Here is a 17,632-nt window from a genome sequence, read left to right on the forward strand (position 1 = left end):
GTATGCATAGTACATTTCCTCTCTTACCACATTTAAATAAAATTAGCAAAATAGCAGAATCATCAAGTTAAAATTATAAGTGAGTAAATATTTTTCCTTCTATTTGCAATGATTTCGTAACGTTAATCATTATTGCTGAATAGCATTCTGTACATTAGTGCCGTATTTGCTTTAAGGCTAACTGCTATATAGCTAATAGCATATAACATTTAATATATTATTATAAATAAGCAACCTTGTTCTTGAGGTGAAACTCAATATGTTAGTTACTCTTGTATAATATAGTATGGTTTAGAACATTGAACTACAAGTAATAAATATCTGGCACTATTTTTTCATCGAAGTATGACGTCACATGGGGCTCGTATACTTTAAAAGAATGGAAGATAAAAGGTTGGAAGGTCATATAAGCCTAAGGGCATAAAAAGGTAATAAAATGTTCCCCTTTAAAGGCGGATTTAGTATATTTACATACTTTTAAAAATTGAGCGTTATATTTATTTGTTTTTTTTATAACTATATATTACTTTTTTATATACATTTTTGTATGGACAACTAACATAGATTTTTTTAAATTTTTAATAAGCCTAATAATAATTAGTTTTTCCCTTTCCCTTATAACCTTGGTTGAAACACAGGAACATAATTAAAATTGTTAATTTAAAATTCCTTTTTGTTTCGTAATCGTGACTACACTGTGTTACAAATCTATAGTTCTAAATTGTATCGTATCATGCAATATGTAAAAGGTAGATACTAGCAAAAATATTTCAGTATTTTTAACAACAGTTTGAAACGCCTATAGACACGACTACCAAAAATTTAAGTTATTGGAGCGATACACAGATATTATAAACTTATGTACCTATGTGATAATAGACTTTACCAATGGCGCGAAGATCATCAGTTTTTCACATAATCATTATGAGCTTATTATAATAAAACTATACACGGTCGTACACTTTGCACGTACATAATACTAATTGTTATTAATGTACTACAACAACTCATAAGTTAGCACTTTCGCTTACAGTCTATTGTTGTTTTTTTGGAATCTCTTCTCTATCTTACCGATATCAGCACATTTCTTATTTGCCTGAATACAATGCCTGAGAGAAAGTAAATATATTATTATCTTTGCTTTGTGTTCTATTATTTCAACATCACGATGGAAAAGCACCCGAAAATGTTTCTAACAAATTAGCTACTTCCCGTAAACAATGTCGAAATAATAAACCACGCTAATAAAATTAAAATGCCTTAAAACATTTCACCGTCAGGAAATATATCAAAAGTGGGTAAAAGGTTTTCCACTTTACAGTAACAATAATAATATTTTTAAGTGATTTACATGATCATAACGGATTCATTGTTATATAACAAGATATCTTTTACCGCAAAATGAATCCGCATAGCAACTAAATGTTACATAACTTGTTATTTTGCGGTTATTTCAAAACACGGTAGTTGTGGCCTCGTTTACGTATTTTAGTCATATTTGAGGAAATTTTGAGAGGCCAATTGTGTGATCTAACAAACACGATATCTAGACTAGCTGTTGATCGTAAATATTGATTGACAGGTCAGACAAATAATGAAGAATATTAGCTACACTGTCTCGCAATTCTTACAAAAATAATAATTTTAACCTTAATACAAAGATCACAATATATCTTCCTTAAGAATTATATGAGAAATGTGAAACGTGGGTGTAATGTACCTCTACTTAATCTCGTAAAGAAATACAGGTGTAAAAACATGTTAGATCCAAACACAAAACAGGTTTATGTTTAGATTTTTTTGTGGTTGTGAATCAAGAATGGATAAAGACTCTTCGTATAATAAACTCCATTGAACATTAATTTATATGGCTGTGTATTAATGTGCGCTGTCATATTACTTTCCAAGTAACATATTTATTTATGTTTTGTAATTCGTATTAAATAACGATCTGCGGTATCCGAAAATGAAAAAAATAAAAGAGCAATCGGAATAAATAACTTCCATTTCTTATATGGCAACATTGTATTTGTTTATGCTATAGAGGCGAAATACTAAATGCACAAATTGAATTGCGAACATAAAACTTTCTATAATTATAATTCGATATTCAAATAAAGTTTTCGAATGAATATACTTTATTTATGGCTTTTAAAAAAAGATTTATATCTTCACATTCGGCCTATGTTAGAATTGCAAATGTGCTTAAAAAGATCCCAATGACGCTGTATAAAAAATCATAAGAAACTGAAAAATATACCTAGTCTATTATAGTCAAGAAAGGGAAGTTATTGACCATATTTTTCAAAAAGGTTCGGTACTAGCAGGATGTTGCGAACCGCGACATTATATGCGTAGAGAATATGGTGTTTATTTCAGTTTACCCTTTATAAAAAGTCATGGTAGGTTCTTCACCTACATAATATAATATATTATTTTCCTATCTTGATATTCATAATCAATAGTAGTATCGTACACTATATGTACAAGTATTCCAATCAAAAGTCCGTCGATTAAGTTCATCAATTCCGGCTTTGACAGACTTTAAGGCGAAACTAGATTTTTTAATAATAAATTGTGGTCACTTGCCCACATCTAAAACATTGAACAACAGAAATAGATACAAAATCAAAAAGGCAAGTGCTTTAAGAAACATTAGAAGTTTAAATAATATTTCAAAATAAGTATTTTTTCTATCTAACTTTTGAACCTAATAAAAACGGTCATTGCCTTAACATAAGTAATATCCTAAATAACAACGGCACATCCGCCCACAATTTTCGTCACACAAAAAAATCTAATAGGAATCCTGTCACATTACCATAACTTTTTGCCTAAACCGGTGATATAAAACGAGCCAACAAAGCGACGAAACGAAAGTCGTCATCTATCTGAGGAATGCGTTAAATATACATATTTATACAATAAAACGTGATAGAGAAATCGACTAAGAACGTTCGATACTCGATGTTTCGATGACCTTGACATTTGAGGCAGGTGCGAGATGAGCCTTTGCCTCATGTCAATGAATTTAATTAAGTGCTATTTTTAAACATTTTTTAAATACGAATTACGTTTTACAAAATATGTTGCAACATCGTGATCGTGGCCGTGATTGGTGTGCACGCAATTAAAAACTTTTTTTAATAAACTATTTAAATTGTATTATTATTGAACACAAAGGGCTCTTAATACTACTGGCCGCTAAGAGAGTTAAAAAAAATATAAATATGCGCGGTAAAAATGGCATTATCGGTGACAATAATTCGTTTTAATTTAATTTCCTTATTTTAGGAGACAATCACTACAACGAAGTAAAAAAGAGCCACATAAAAGTTCAAATGTATTAAACCAATATAAAATAACAAAACTGTATAAAAATAATCCCTTACCTTGTAGATGCCATCGACAAGTTTCGTCAACTCTTCCGTCTCCATGTCGAAAGATTTTCAATAAACCAATTCCGCGAACAGTTGTGACTACACGAGAAACTTCATCGGGATAACAACAACGTACGAACAAAGTTCAATTTTAACACTGTACACACAAAATTCACATTTCAATGTACCGCGCCGTCAACGGTCTACTCCTTTTCGGCTGTCGAATCACTCAAGCAAACAAATTCACTTTCGAAGACATCTGAAACAAAAGAAAAACACAATTAGCTTTCGATTGAAAAGTTTTATCTATTCTTTGGAAAAGTTTACTTTCGTTTATATTTTTTAAAAGAAAAAAATATGATTCCCGAAAATAAAACGGGAACAGTTTGAAGCGAAACGTCAAAAAAGTTTTTTTTTCTATGCACCTGTCCGAGATAACGTCAGCTGTAGTGGCGAGGCGTGCGTCGTACTCGAGGCTCGCCTGTGGAGTCACCTATCGCCTTCGCCGGTAGGTATCTCACGAATGCCGATATTTAGAAACACGAAGTAAACGGACTGGTAGTAAGATCAGTATGGGCCCGATGTCTAAACCTCTCGCTGTGTTTACCGTAACGCAGCTTGTTTAGAAACTATGTACATTTGCTGGGTCATTTCGAAATTGACAGTTCAATGATCTTTCAATGGTTGTTTATCATCTGTGCGTTAATCTTACATAGTATACGTATTATAATATTAAGTTGTATATCAAGATTCCCATCAAGATAAGGTACAATATGGATGTTGGTAGGCCTTAATTGCGATAATAGCGAAGGTATAATCTTTGATCTTTAATAAATACGAAGAAATATCATATACAAGGTGGACAGGTGTTGGTAGAGTTCGTGACAAAAATATTAATTGAGGTTATGAAATAGTTCCCAATGCCACGAACGCAACAATAAAATGCCTACATGCGCTTTGCGTGGTTGTTATTACAAATTCATACATAATAATATAGTAGAGAACAATGTGAACTTTCATTTTTAATGACGCCCACGGCTACCGAAAATATTCAACTACGTTCCAGAATGGATGAAGGCGACCAGTTTCCATCAACAGGCGCGCCCAGCAACTTTTACTTTCTAGATTTATACACATTTTATGCAGATAAAACGCTAAAAGTGTTGTCAAAATTTCCACGTGAACGAAAGATTTTGATATGAATTAACATAATTACGCAATGCGAGTGCTTATGCACTCCGTCGCTAATCGTATGCGAGGTTCGTTCCACCGCCGCTTAAGCTCGGTTAATTAAGTATAATTTTATTGGGAACTAGCCAACGACCTCTAGCCCCATCGCTGTATATTGATTAAATTAAAACTTTGTTCCCTTTGCCGTCTTCAAGCTGTTTCTGCAAGAACTTGCATACTTATCACCTTGTAATTATCGTCTGTATAGGTAATTTTCATAATAGGCTTAGCTTACTACAGAAATAAATTAAATTGTAACAAACCTGTATAAAATTGTTTTATTCGCAAGTACTCATGTTTTGTAAGTCTCAAAAAACGTTTATAGCGATAATATCATAATCAGCTTTAACTTCGCACGTGTAAGCGACATAGAGAAAAGAAAATTTTTATTTTGCGACTTCTCGAGCGAACGTAACCTACGGAAAAAAGGTCGCGAACTATGTGAAAGTTTTTTTTCGCGTCACATGCCGAGAGAAAATATAAAACACAATTTCTGAGCGGATCCGTAACTTCATTTTGAACAAGAGAGATTTGCGCCTCGACCCGCACACGCCACCCTTGCATATGCAACCGTACCGGGAAACTGCGAGCTTCCCACTTTTCTTTCTTTTCCCGTTTCCCTGAGGCGCAACTGAACATGTGTGCAACGGGTACTTATTTCTGTTGGAACTTGTTTAGTCCGGATTGGACTTGTATCCGGATTTGGGAGTAAGAAACCTCGTAAGTAAGGATACAACACGTTCTGTACGAAATCAGTTAAGATTCCCAAAGTCGGTCCGCGCTGCGGATTTGCGAAGGTGGGTTACACTTTGTTAGAGTTCAGGCTTAAAGTGTAAGTCGGGCTGATCTTTTATAAGTTTTGTATTCGAGAATCGTTCGAGTTCAGGGAGTGGAATAATGTGATTGCGATATATTCTGGTGCCAAGACAAGTGTGGGCCGTCTCGTCGCTGCGACGGCGTGCTGTCGAGTTAGCACAAATGGTTCGCAGCCGACGACGACGGTCGCGCGTTCTGCTGACGAACCTTGTTATCGTGAATATAATGTGAGACTGCACATTGCAGCTGAATATTCATGTTCATATTCTTGTCTGGATTCACAAAACATGTAGACATTTGGAATGTACATATGAACTACTGGAATCTGTTTGGCTGTCGGATATTTCAATATAAATTATACTGTCTTGGTGCTATTATTTGATTTGAGGGTGGGAATTTATTTGATTGGAGGGTGGGATTAGTTTTAGTAAAAGTCAAGTACAACACATCAAAAGATATGTTCTAAGAAGATTATTTCGTTACGTCTCAGGAAAAGAGGCAGCAATTTCTTCTATTATGTCAGTATGTATATTGTGCTGAAACAATCCCGGCACCCATCGCTCAAAGCGTTCCATCAAATTTGGGAAAAGCAATAACTGCGTCCGAGTATCGTGATAGTGTATGAAATCATTCGTCTGTCAACCACACGTGTGGGCCAAGTAATGAGATTCCCATTCACTCCTGGGAAATTTCCCATAATGTGCCCCTGTGTTTGACGGGAGAGTGACATGACTCGGCTCAATCATTCACGACCTTTGTCCTGAAAAGGATTGTTGTCTATTAAGAATAATTAATCAGATTTTAAACTGTTGTTAGACATCACAATATTAAGGCATGTTTTTAAAAGCAATTTATTATTATGGTTACTAACGTAGCGTTTCTGGAAAGTACAACCTCCATAAGTTGTACACACAAGATAATCTAGAACCATAACTATGGTAGGACGCGTAGTCTCAAACTACTAGGTGAAATCACAGTCAAGTTTGCAACAACCGGTCATAGTATCTCTTATATAAGTCGTCATTTATTCTATCATCATTTTATTCTTAGATTAGAATCTCGGCCATAAAACTACGTAACAAAACAGGCAGTAATTTTGACAGAAATACTGCATTATGTTAAACTTATTCATAATGTTTATACAACAAGACAAAAATATTAAATTAATACTTAGCTGTATTTTTAGTTAAATGTTTAGAATAGATATTTTTTAAATGAATCTTATTTTGATTGATTATATTATAGACTAATTGTCTATATTACTCTTACTAATTGACTAACAAACGGCATGTCAGCTCTATGTAGTTAAAGAGGTACAGTGTCTTGTCACGTTCAATCAATTTTAAAACTGTATACAAGTAAAAAAGACAAAACACACATAATCAAAGCTTACACGAAGTTTATTAGAAAGACTGTAAGAACCCCTGATTAGTTTACATAATTTATGATGAAAGGTAAATATATTTAATACGGGAAATAGACAGTAGATGACAGGGAAATTTTCCCTGCAGGGGAAGTCGTGAGCTTAGTAACTAGTATTGTGTAAACCAGTTCTGCGGGTAACTTACGAGGAACAAAACTCTCACTTTCCCTACAGCTGTTCAAACTGCCACTATGTTTTATTATTTATTTACACGATTAGAAGTAATTTCATCGTCATAATTTACTCACATGTCAATCGGCAGCTATTGATGAACGGGTCATTAAATTATATTCGAATTAGAAGAAAGTTAGTGAGTCATTCGAAAAGCACTCATCTCACTAATAAAAAACTTTTACCAGATATTCTACACATATGTTGGGAGTGGTCAGTAGCGAATGAAGAACTTACTTTTTCAGAATCCGGTGAAAGTTTTATTTGATTTTAAACGTTAGGTCATCCACATAACAATGGTGTGAATAAAATTGACTGCCTCTTTGGTCTAGGCGGTAGAGCATGCGACTGCTGATGACGAGGTTGGATTCCCGAGTCAGGTAGAGTGCTGCTAGTCTCTACAAATATTTTTTTTTTGCATAATAGTTAATAGTATCCCGGAGCTTGGTGACGTGCTTGGGGTATGGCAATAGGCTCGCCTCCTTTATAGGATCAATATGGAATAATGTTGATGTAACTATTTCATACACTTCTGCCAACAGCATGATAATATATGTGTGTAATATATTATTATAATAAACCCGGGTACCAAAAATTGTTAGTCGTGTATTATTATACCAAAAAATGCGAGCATTACATGCTCGTAAAACATTTATCGTCTAATTACCAGCTACCTTGAGATTCCTAAGTCATTGTTGCATACTATTTTCACCTAATATCCTTCTTACCACGGTTATATGTTATGACTAACACTAAATTAGTATCGTTTCGACACATACTGTTGCAATAAAGTAGCGCGTAGTCCCACGCTAATATGAGTACAATATTGAGTATATTTTTAACGAGTGGTAGAACATTATAGATTTTTTAAATAAATTACTTACAAGTATATGAGACATAAGTCTAAGCAATATTTCTTCTAAAATTAGGTACGGAGCGGCCCTACACGTGTTTTTTTGTAGACTATAATATACTCGGGTCTTACGCTTTAATTTCATCAAAATAAGGGGTAATGTAATAATTAATAACCCTTGCCCTACAGTGGGATAATAATAGGTTAAAAAAATCTAACCGTAGGTACAGACCTATTAGACGCATTTATAATCTTAAGCATCAAAATCGCGCTACTGTCAACTTAAGTTAAAAACAACAAATCTTAACTTAAAATGTACTAGAAAATTGTACCATAATAAAATTCTAAACATCGTTTTATGTAAATAGTAGTTTTACACCGCAGTTTATTGTCGTGTGAGATTCATGCGGTCGCACTGCACCTCGTGTGCCACATACTAAAAGTCTAGAGGCGTCTAGACTCCGCGAGTTATGTATGTAGCTGAGATTATTTTGGGGAATACTTGTACGCAAGTTTGAAAACAAACCCATTATGAACATGAAGTAAGAACGAAATGTTTATTATAATTTCTGACATTAGAATTTGGTACTTTTACGATTTGAGCTGTGCTTGTTGTTATCGTAAGAGATTTTTTCTATTGCAGCATACTTATAGTGTAAATATTAGGTTACACAGAAATTAAGGGAAGTTTGCATTGTTGACGAAAACAAAGTAAAAAGTTGGTCTCGGTTGTTATCAATTAGAAAATGCGTTAATTATAGCCATGGACACGCGGCAACTAGAACAACTTCAACATTTGGTGGACCTCTAACTATACGATACAAAAGAAGGTTTTTCACTGCTAAATGGCATGAAAACCCAAGTAAATGAGTCTGCCATAAACTTATAAAATCATAGCAAATAGGTGAGTTTTTTTTCTAAATTGAATTGAAAACTCCCGCTTCACGGACCACACAAGCAAAAAAAAAATCTAAAACGAACGGGTATAAACTATGGTAGTACTCATACCATAGCCGTAGCGTACAGCGCCGTATGTGGCAAGCCTCGGGCCCAAGTGCGTTTGACAACTCGCAATATTGAATAACATTTCCATATAATAACCAAAGTTCATACGTTAAATGTTATTTGAAAGCTGCATGGGGCTCATTGGATGTGACGCAAGCAGATGCATCGCTTGCCGGTTAATTCTCCGATTTCGTTAAAATGTTGCTCATTTTTTAAATTGGCTGTATATCCGCATTGTGCTTTTCCAGTAATGTTGCTAATAGACTTGTTCGCATGTAACAATGCACTCGTGTATGTCGAGTTTGATTTTTATAAAATTGCTAAGCGATTGTTTATTAAATACTTTATCCTGGATACTATTTCATGTTGTTACGAACTATTATAATAATATTGAATTAAATGGAAAACATGATTTTAAAATTCATATGCAAATCCGGTTACGATCAAAATTATTAAAATTCAATATAAACAACATGCCTAAAACCATTGAAATCGCTTTTCACGACTAGTTAATTCAATTTATCGGTCTACTTTGCTAATTTCCATTACGGATTATTGCATAAAGCCATTAAATTAAAGGTAGTCATCGATTTAAAAAGCGTTAAGAGGCATTGGACGGTGCGAACTATCACAGATTTGTATCGACCAACGCTTCTGAGTGTAAAATATCAGTTATTACGCGTTAGTGGACACAACACTTTAATTGGGAAACGCATGAAACTACGAGCTGTAGATTCGAGGATATTTTATTCAAGTTTGTGTGCAAATACCAGTTTAGGCTTCCCATTGCTATATTGCTATTGCTTTCGTTTACTATCATGAATTAATTATATGGATCTTTATAATTATGTTCCTACAAATAAATCTATAGAATAATGAACGGGGAAAGTTTAAGAACGTTTAACGATATTTATTCATTACCATTGTCGAAATGGACATTTTCACGGTTAAATGTAATGAAACCTTGACGCGACAGATCGAGAAAAGCAAGTATAAACATTTTTTTGCGAGGCCTAGGTTAATACTGTTCGACGGCACATCGCCCCTCGATGTGATGCGATTGTTCAATTGGCGAGAAATTGCGACGCGACTAAGCTTGCGGAAAATTGGCGATATCGTTAATATTCACCCGAAACCGGCGGTTCACGTGGCGACTACAAATAACGAGCAGACAGCCCCCATAGATTTATGTTCTGTCGTTTTAAGTGATATATAGGTCTCAACCCGCCCGGCCCGTCCATCCATCCAAGAATATCTCAAGTAACTCTTTAAACCCGCCATCTTCCTCCATAGATCCTAATTTGGTTACCCACCCGCTGAATAAGTAACGAATAAACACTCTAAAATGTTTCAATATAATAAGAGCCCAGTGCTGTGCGCTGCCTAGTACCAGTTAATAAAGCGGTAACGTAATCGAAACGCTATTTCGACGACGTCGTCGCCTAAAAGAAATATAGCAGGCATTCAGGCGGGCTCCATAAAATATACGATATCTTGACAGCGCCCGAAGACTCTCAGGTAAGTCTAAGTAACTTTTTCCGGGGCGTTAAGCCGTTCGCCTGAGGAAATTGGTGACAAAAATATTCCGGTCATGTAGGAGCCCCTTGTTAGCGCGCCCCAAAAATACAAGAATATTCCCCCTCCTGACATGGCTTGTTTCTAAGATGAGTCGTTGCCACTCGTCGGTCTCTCTAAGTTTTTATGACACGCACAATTTTGCTGAACTCTTAAATTTTATGTCAACCGATGCAGCTGCGTGAGTATGCCGTATCTTTATACCCTCATGAACGTAAGTAATGTTTACTTGAGGCGTGGTCGGTAACAACATGTCGCGTACTCGTATAACACTTTCAAAATTTCACGCTTATTAACCTCCTCTCCGCGTATCGGGGAGATTGAGTTATGTGTAAAAATGACAATATCGCACGCTACTCGATACGATTAAAAATGTGTTGTAATCGACCTGTGTGAAAAACGTAAAAGTATTACGTTAGTTGCATAACCCAATTCAGTGTAAGCCGAGCATACACCTGACGGGACGCGAGTTTCGGAAAGCTTTATATGTAATTGCCTTACTTTTAGAAAAAAGTTTGTCAACGGCTTTATATAGACTGAAAACGACGGTTAGGTACAATACGCGTGTTGGATCAGCCCAATGCTAGCTTTTACAGTATCCGGCTTCATGGTTGTTATAATAAAGTGTTTTTTATGTTTCTTTATCTTTCTCTGGGTTCCAGTAACGAATGTTTATTGCTGGTATCGCACACGCGTCAGCAGATTCCCCAAAAAAATAAAGCGCGAAATACGAGTGTACTGACCCTGTATAAACATGTTACACAACCGTCTGTACTTTTTAGCTTTTAGCTATGATATAAACCGAGCAAAGTGAGGCTAGGCACGCACCACACGTCGAACCGAACGTACGGTAACCTAGCGACATAGTTTTGTAAAAATAAATTGTCAATTTATATCCGTAGTTATATATTGCGTAGTTTTATCTCTAACGGCACGGTGCACCAATTATTCCTGGTTTTCCGTTACGTTGATAGCTCAACGAGAGTATCGCTTGAGGCTGGGACATTGAATTAATCTCTTCTCTCGGAGTAAGGGCCATCTATTACTATAAAGTGCTGTGATACAGATAATTAATTAATCCGTTTTGCTGTATCTCATTTCTGTAAAGCATTTCCGTATGTTTTCAGAGTAATAACAAAGTTTTGCATATTTTTCCGGGTGTCGAAACTAAAGACAAATGTGAAGAAGTCTGGTATGTAAGTTTGCCATATACTGTAGTGGGTGTAAGACAAACTGCACTATAAAACAACCAAGTGTAAAACGGAAGCAATAAATATTACCCGTTAAGTACCACTAAGCTTACAAAAGGAAATGAATCAGGGAAAATCAGGAGTATCAAGCTAGTTAATTGCGCGGGAAACTTGTTCAAAAGTAGCCGAAGTTCGTGTTACGGTACAGTATCATTGGGAGGAACGTTTTTCCTCATTAGGACCTCTCCCGGCCCTTAATAACAGCGCCTAACGAACGATGCATTGCCACAACAAAAAATTGTAAGTACCTAATCGTGGCAGTTTTCAACTAACTTTCTACGAGTGTTCCGTACTTGGCTGATATTTTGTAGCGACGACCAACTTTGAAATGTTTTTTTTTGTTCATCCTTTATTTGCGCGCTCATTCGTTACTCTCAAGTTATGTATTAAAATATTTTTGTTGCTCGTATTTCATCCCTACTTCAAAGGAGCCTCGGAGTTACGTATAGTAGGAACGTGTTGGATTTAAGGATTACCAGAGCCTTTGCATTACCATATTATTTTGTATACAGAGATGCATGACAGATCCAGTGCCACGTTTGTTAAAAAGAAAACAATATATCACGCGTCAGACCTCTGCCGTTTATATGGAATATTTCACACTCGGCGGTATAAAGAACAATATCATTGCTGCAAACATTTGTTTACAGATCTTACTGTAAAGAGTTACTGTACTTTGTAGTACCTATTTACTCTTATATTGTAGGACCTAAAACATTTGAAACAATGTGATATTGGATGATATAATTAAATCCTACACTGTATTCGTTATCATTTTTGAACAGTAGCGAATTTTCCTGTTTTACTTTCGCTTATTATTTTAATATCGATGCTATTTACTTCAACGGCCCAGACAAATACTCCACCCAACTGAATGAACTACAATTATTTAATAAGTAAAAGTAAACAAAACACCTACAAACACACCACATCTATCAAAACAAGATCGACGCACTAATCAGCAGCCGCAAATTGTTTGATAGCCAATAAGCGGCAAATTATAAGCCACAATTGAGCAGAAAGCCGTACAAAAACCTTCCCAGTGTTTACGGGCCGGTTAAATACAACGTTTATATCCATTAAGGGTACTTCCGACACGTAACTGGTAATCATATTCCGAGCAGGCAGAGTATAAATCATGGGAGGATAACCGGAGGGCAAAAAACGAGGCTGGACTCACGCATGCTCTAACCACTGTTTATAGTAGGTTTTACATTCACTTTATTGTTCAACATAACTGATGTGGATTAATGTTTCGGCTCTTTACTCAGATTTATGCGTTTTGTAGTTTAGCTTGCATTTTTTTCTTTGTTTGCGGTGTTAGTGTTTGATGGAGTGATTTTATTTATGTACATTTGTGTTTCAAAAACAACGGTATGAGAATATTGTTATGCGCAATATCAAATACTGTCTTAGCAGAACTTCCTTGTCAAATAACACTAAATCGTGAAAGTGACACCGTTTACAGTATTGACAGTTATGTTTCATCAAAATGTAAAGCAGCGCAATGAGAAACAAAATATAAATTATTTGCAGTCAGACGTCCATTATGAATCGTTCAAAATATCTTTAGTAACTCAATCAAAAAACTATCTCACTAAAAGCTAGACAAATAGTTTAAAGAGATGAAGGTTAGTCATCTTAACGGTAACGAGATTATCCAAAAAAGAGATAAAACTACAGATTTTTAAGACTAGGTATCTTAAAATCTAGATTAAAGTATTTTCTTGCAGATATTAGAAAATGACTCTTAAAATGTTGTTTTATTTTTGTTTCATGCTTCTCATTTAGATAATGGAACGTAATTTTGTTTTTATTTTTCTTCGCAACGAAGCTGTGTCTAGACTGGGCTACTGAAATTTTACGAACCTTTAAGTAGACTCGTAAATTTTGAGTAGTCGCTTTATATTTGAGTACAGTTATGCTATTTGCATAATTATGTTAGAAAGAGTGCCACAGGGGGTTAGAACTGGTTTATATCATATTTTAATATACTAAAAGTTGGTTTTTCATATTTATTGCGTATACATGTTGATCCACGCAGTTTCGGTCGCGTGAAATTCTAAACAGGCATAGCATACAACAACTTTAATATGCTCTAAATATTCTTAAAATTGAATGAGATATGATTGCGTGATTACTACTGCTAACCTCCGGTTTCTGAGGTACCTACACTTAACGGTAGTTTATCTATTCAATCGCGGTTTTTATACGGATTTTAAAGCTATTGAATAGATAAACTACCTTTAAGTGTACCTCAGAAACCGGGGGCTAGTGAACTACATTACATTTGTTAGTAAATCTTAGCCTGTTTCAGTCATAACAGCTAGAAACTCGCCATGTCTTAAACGATTTGCATAGTAGTTTGATAAAGTATTCCACTTCTCAAGATTGTGTTACTTCGTATCTAACATGTAAAGCATTTACTTTAACGGTTATCGATGAATAGGCAGTTCAATATCTAAGACAGCCGGTACGCGGGTATTTAAAACGAGACTTTAAGTTTAGTGCTATCTTGTTAAAGCTTTAAGGGCCAGTTTCACATCAAATGGACATAGTGTCAGAAACCTATCTGCTAAATAACTTCCATCTGATAAGATACCTTATCGATATCCAGTAGTGGTACAACTGCGCTTAAGTCGCGCGTCTTAGGTTAAGTCTTTTTTGCGTGTCGCATACCTAATTTTTATAGCGCGATTCTCTACCACTATCGGCTGTAGATACTCTAAATATTTGACTCTAGATAGTCGTAAGGACCGACTGTACAGACTCGCGCTATTGATAAGTTATAAGTGTCACTTTCAATAATTATTTAAATGTATAGGAGTAAAAAAGACAAAAGACTATATTTAATCAGAGCTTACACGACGTTTATTAATAAGAAGAAAGCTAAAAAATCTACTGAGAACTAAAATCTGTGTGTAATCCAATGTACATCTTCTATATATACTAAAGCCTAGCTAGTAGTGCATAACGGTCTGGAGGCGATGCAATAATCAACACGGCTGGCAGGAGAATAGGTGATTGTGATCGAACGATGCTGCACTGAATGTGATTACGTATCTCCCGATAATATCAACATGTGCCCTCCTTTACCTATGTAACTATTGCAAACATATAATACAAGAGATTATTATGAAACTGCTACTCAGGTATCACTTTTGTACATTATTATAATTGAGATCAAGGAGTTAAGTGCCTCAGTAATAGGTGTCAGATAACCTATTTACTAGATAAAGTGAATGCAAACGTGTGAAAAAATCTGTCAAAATTTCGTTTGATAAGCTGTCTGACGGATATTTAGAAATTATGTAACCGGGCCGTTAACTTCGAACTAATTTCTTTAAGTAAGCTCATAAGTCAATCTGAATCTGATACCAAATGAAGTAAATAAAGAAATACCATTAATTAACTCCCTTCTAAAAGCCTGATAGTGAAATGAAGTCTCAATTTATGTAGACTGATAACCCGTTGTTATTTATGCATGGAAACCGCACAATACTTCAGCACAAGAATTTCCATTTAAGCCAATATTAAAGTCACATTTAAGCATCGTAAAATTTCGGTGCTCCTGTTTTAGTGTTAAATAAAATTATGGTGAGCTTTACGCGTTAACGTGGTTTACTTTTTATCTCGACTTTCGGAATATTTTCTTTACTTAAAGAGTTTTAAAGTACTTAAAATATAAATAGCGAATTAACTGGAATGAACCATATTTTTCTTCATAATTTCTCAAATTGAAAAGGACCGTCGGGTTTTCTAGCTGTTGAGATAAATCGTAGTGAAATAAATGAGCCACTGAATTGAGATAAGATGTAAACTATTATTTCGTAAATGTTTTAGACGCAAATTAAGCTCAAACTTTTTAAAACTTATGATTTAAATAACTGCTTTTTGATTTAACGATGTAATAAATGGCACCCAAATGACACAAAATTGCAAAAAAACTCTCACTTTTGTTATATTCTTTTCATATCTAACAGTAACTAAACACAAATTCAATTACGAAACACACACTTTTTAGGTGTGATTAATTTCTAAACCACTGATCATATTCTCTTTAGTACTTCAGACATGAATAGTCACTTTCAAACTTAGCTTTACGTAAAAATACCTGCACAATTTCGCCAGCTTTTCCTATTACATCCTATTCAGCAATTTCTCCTTGGAATTAAAAAGGCACGTTACAAGCAATTGCTCTTTAAACCGACAAATAGAAATGCTGTTCATATTATTTACTCGTTAGTTGTGTTGCTAACTAAAAGCGTGGTCTTACACGATGCTACTAAAAGCAAGATTACGTATCTACGTTGTCGGGAGATTGCATACCACTAGGGCTACCGCAAAACAACGAACAAATCTTTTGCAAGGAGTCGAACAACTACTATAGATATTTAATTTATTTATTTAGGGAAAATACAGTTACACACTTACATTGTTATAAAGTAATACAAATAGGTACTTCTTATATGTGAAACCAACAACGTTTTCCACGTATTATACATAATTATTCTAATTTAAATTGTAATGTGTGCAATTTTCAATTGACTAAAGCGGCCAATTAACTGTTAGAAGTTGCTATAGTCGTTGAAAGACAGAAAAATCTATATGCCGCTAGCGTACCTAGTTACAATTTTTGTACAATCGTTACAAACTAGTATTAAGAATTTGACTTTTAAAATGAACTGAATAATTAGTTCCTACGACACCCGCTAGAGGTGCTGATCGGGTTTTCATACAAAAATTATCGATAGGTAGCCGGTTGTCGATAGCCGATAACAGATGAGTACCGTTGCTCTGACCGAGCAATGTAAATTACAATTGGACACCTCTTGAACATTTTTCACATCGCAGCCTTGCGCTGTATAGTCAGTAGTCAGGTAATATTTTAGTCAAAACTCAACGTAAACGTACCTTCGCTCATGTACATAATATTAAGTAATAACTAGACACTATCATACCACTACAATGAAGAGCAGTAGCAAATAACGATGTAACAAAAGGCAGCCCTAGCACGCGCTGCAATCCGAGCTACTAATATTCACTATATTCAGTACAATACATTTGATAGTAACTCGACGTACGCAGATTAGATAGACTTTGAAAGGGTCGTTAAAACACACTAATGAATGGCGAACGCTAAATAAAGTAGCGGAAAACATTGAACTATAAAATATGTACTAGATGTGTTATTCTTTTAACTTACTTTTTTAGTCTAGACGGCGGTGTATACAACTACTGATCATGAGATTACGGGTACGATTCCCGGTTCAGGAAAAAAACTTTTGATTTTTTTAGTTTTCATCAGAATATTTCTGTATTTTAGCCCGGAGTATACCCAGCATATGGCCGTAAGCTTACACCTTATGCGTAGGACTAACATTGTAAACGACGAAGTAACATTGTACGACTAAACCTTTGGGTTTAAAAGCGTGATATATTTATATGTTACCTTTCCTACCTACCTAACAGTTTCAACACACACACATGTTAAAACATTTAGTTGCTAAAAAGCTGTCCGTATTAATCATGATTATGACTATTATAGCAGTGTTGAGACTTAAAAAGGCAAAAATAATGTAACATTGATAATTACAACACTCACCACTTGATATATAATTATGTTCAGTTAACTAGGTAATGCGTGTCGGGTATGTAGAATATAAAAAAGTCTCGATGAATGTTCGTACTTGTACTTGATTTATTTTGTTTAGGAATTCAAAAGGAGTTAATATATTTGTTACATTAAAGCTTGTTAAAATAAGCATTTAAACACAAATTTTAATTATTCATTACTTTACTTGCATCTATTTAATTTTAAGGTACTGTATTAAGCAATCTTGTTTGGCCTTAATCAGTATTACACCACAATTTAATCTCCACATTTCGACCGATATCAAGTAAATTAGTTTCGAAAACTTTCACCTTG

At 34.8% G+C, this 17,632-nt stretch overlaps 1 protein-coding gene across 4 annotated transcripts in view; it reads right to left on the reverse strand.

The window, feature by feature from the left end:
* The window catches only part of IRSp53 (Insulin receptor substrate 53 kDa), a 166,169-nt gene that overhangs the window by 35,330 nt on the left and 113,207 nt on the right, over positions 1–17,632 (reverse strand). For 3 of the 4 annotated variants that reach the window (XM_076117514.1, XM_076117512.1, XM_076117515.1), the window contains exon 4: positions 3,393–3,639. In XM_076117514.1, coding sequence (XP_075973629.1) covers positions 3,393–3,437 — 45 coding nt within the window. In that variant the 5' untranslated portion in view covers positions 3,438–3,639. Of the gene's footprint in view, positions 1–3,392; positions 3,640–3,805; positions 3,964–17,632 lie in introns of those variants that run through there. The other variant, XM_076117513.1, reaches the window with a different exon arrangement.

The sequence above is a fragment of the Anticarsia gemmatalis genome, chromosome 8 (assembly GCF_050436995.1).
Source record: "Anticarsia gemmatalis isolate Benzon Research Colony breed Stoneville strain chromosome 8, ilAntGemm2 primary, whole genome shotgun sequence".
Classification (NCBI taxonomy): domain Eukaryota; kingdom Metazoa; phylum Arthropoda; class Insecta; order Lepidoptera; family Erebidae; genus Anticarsia; species Anticarsia gemmatalis.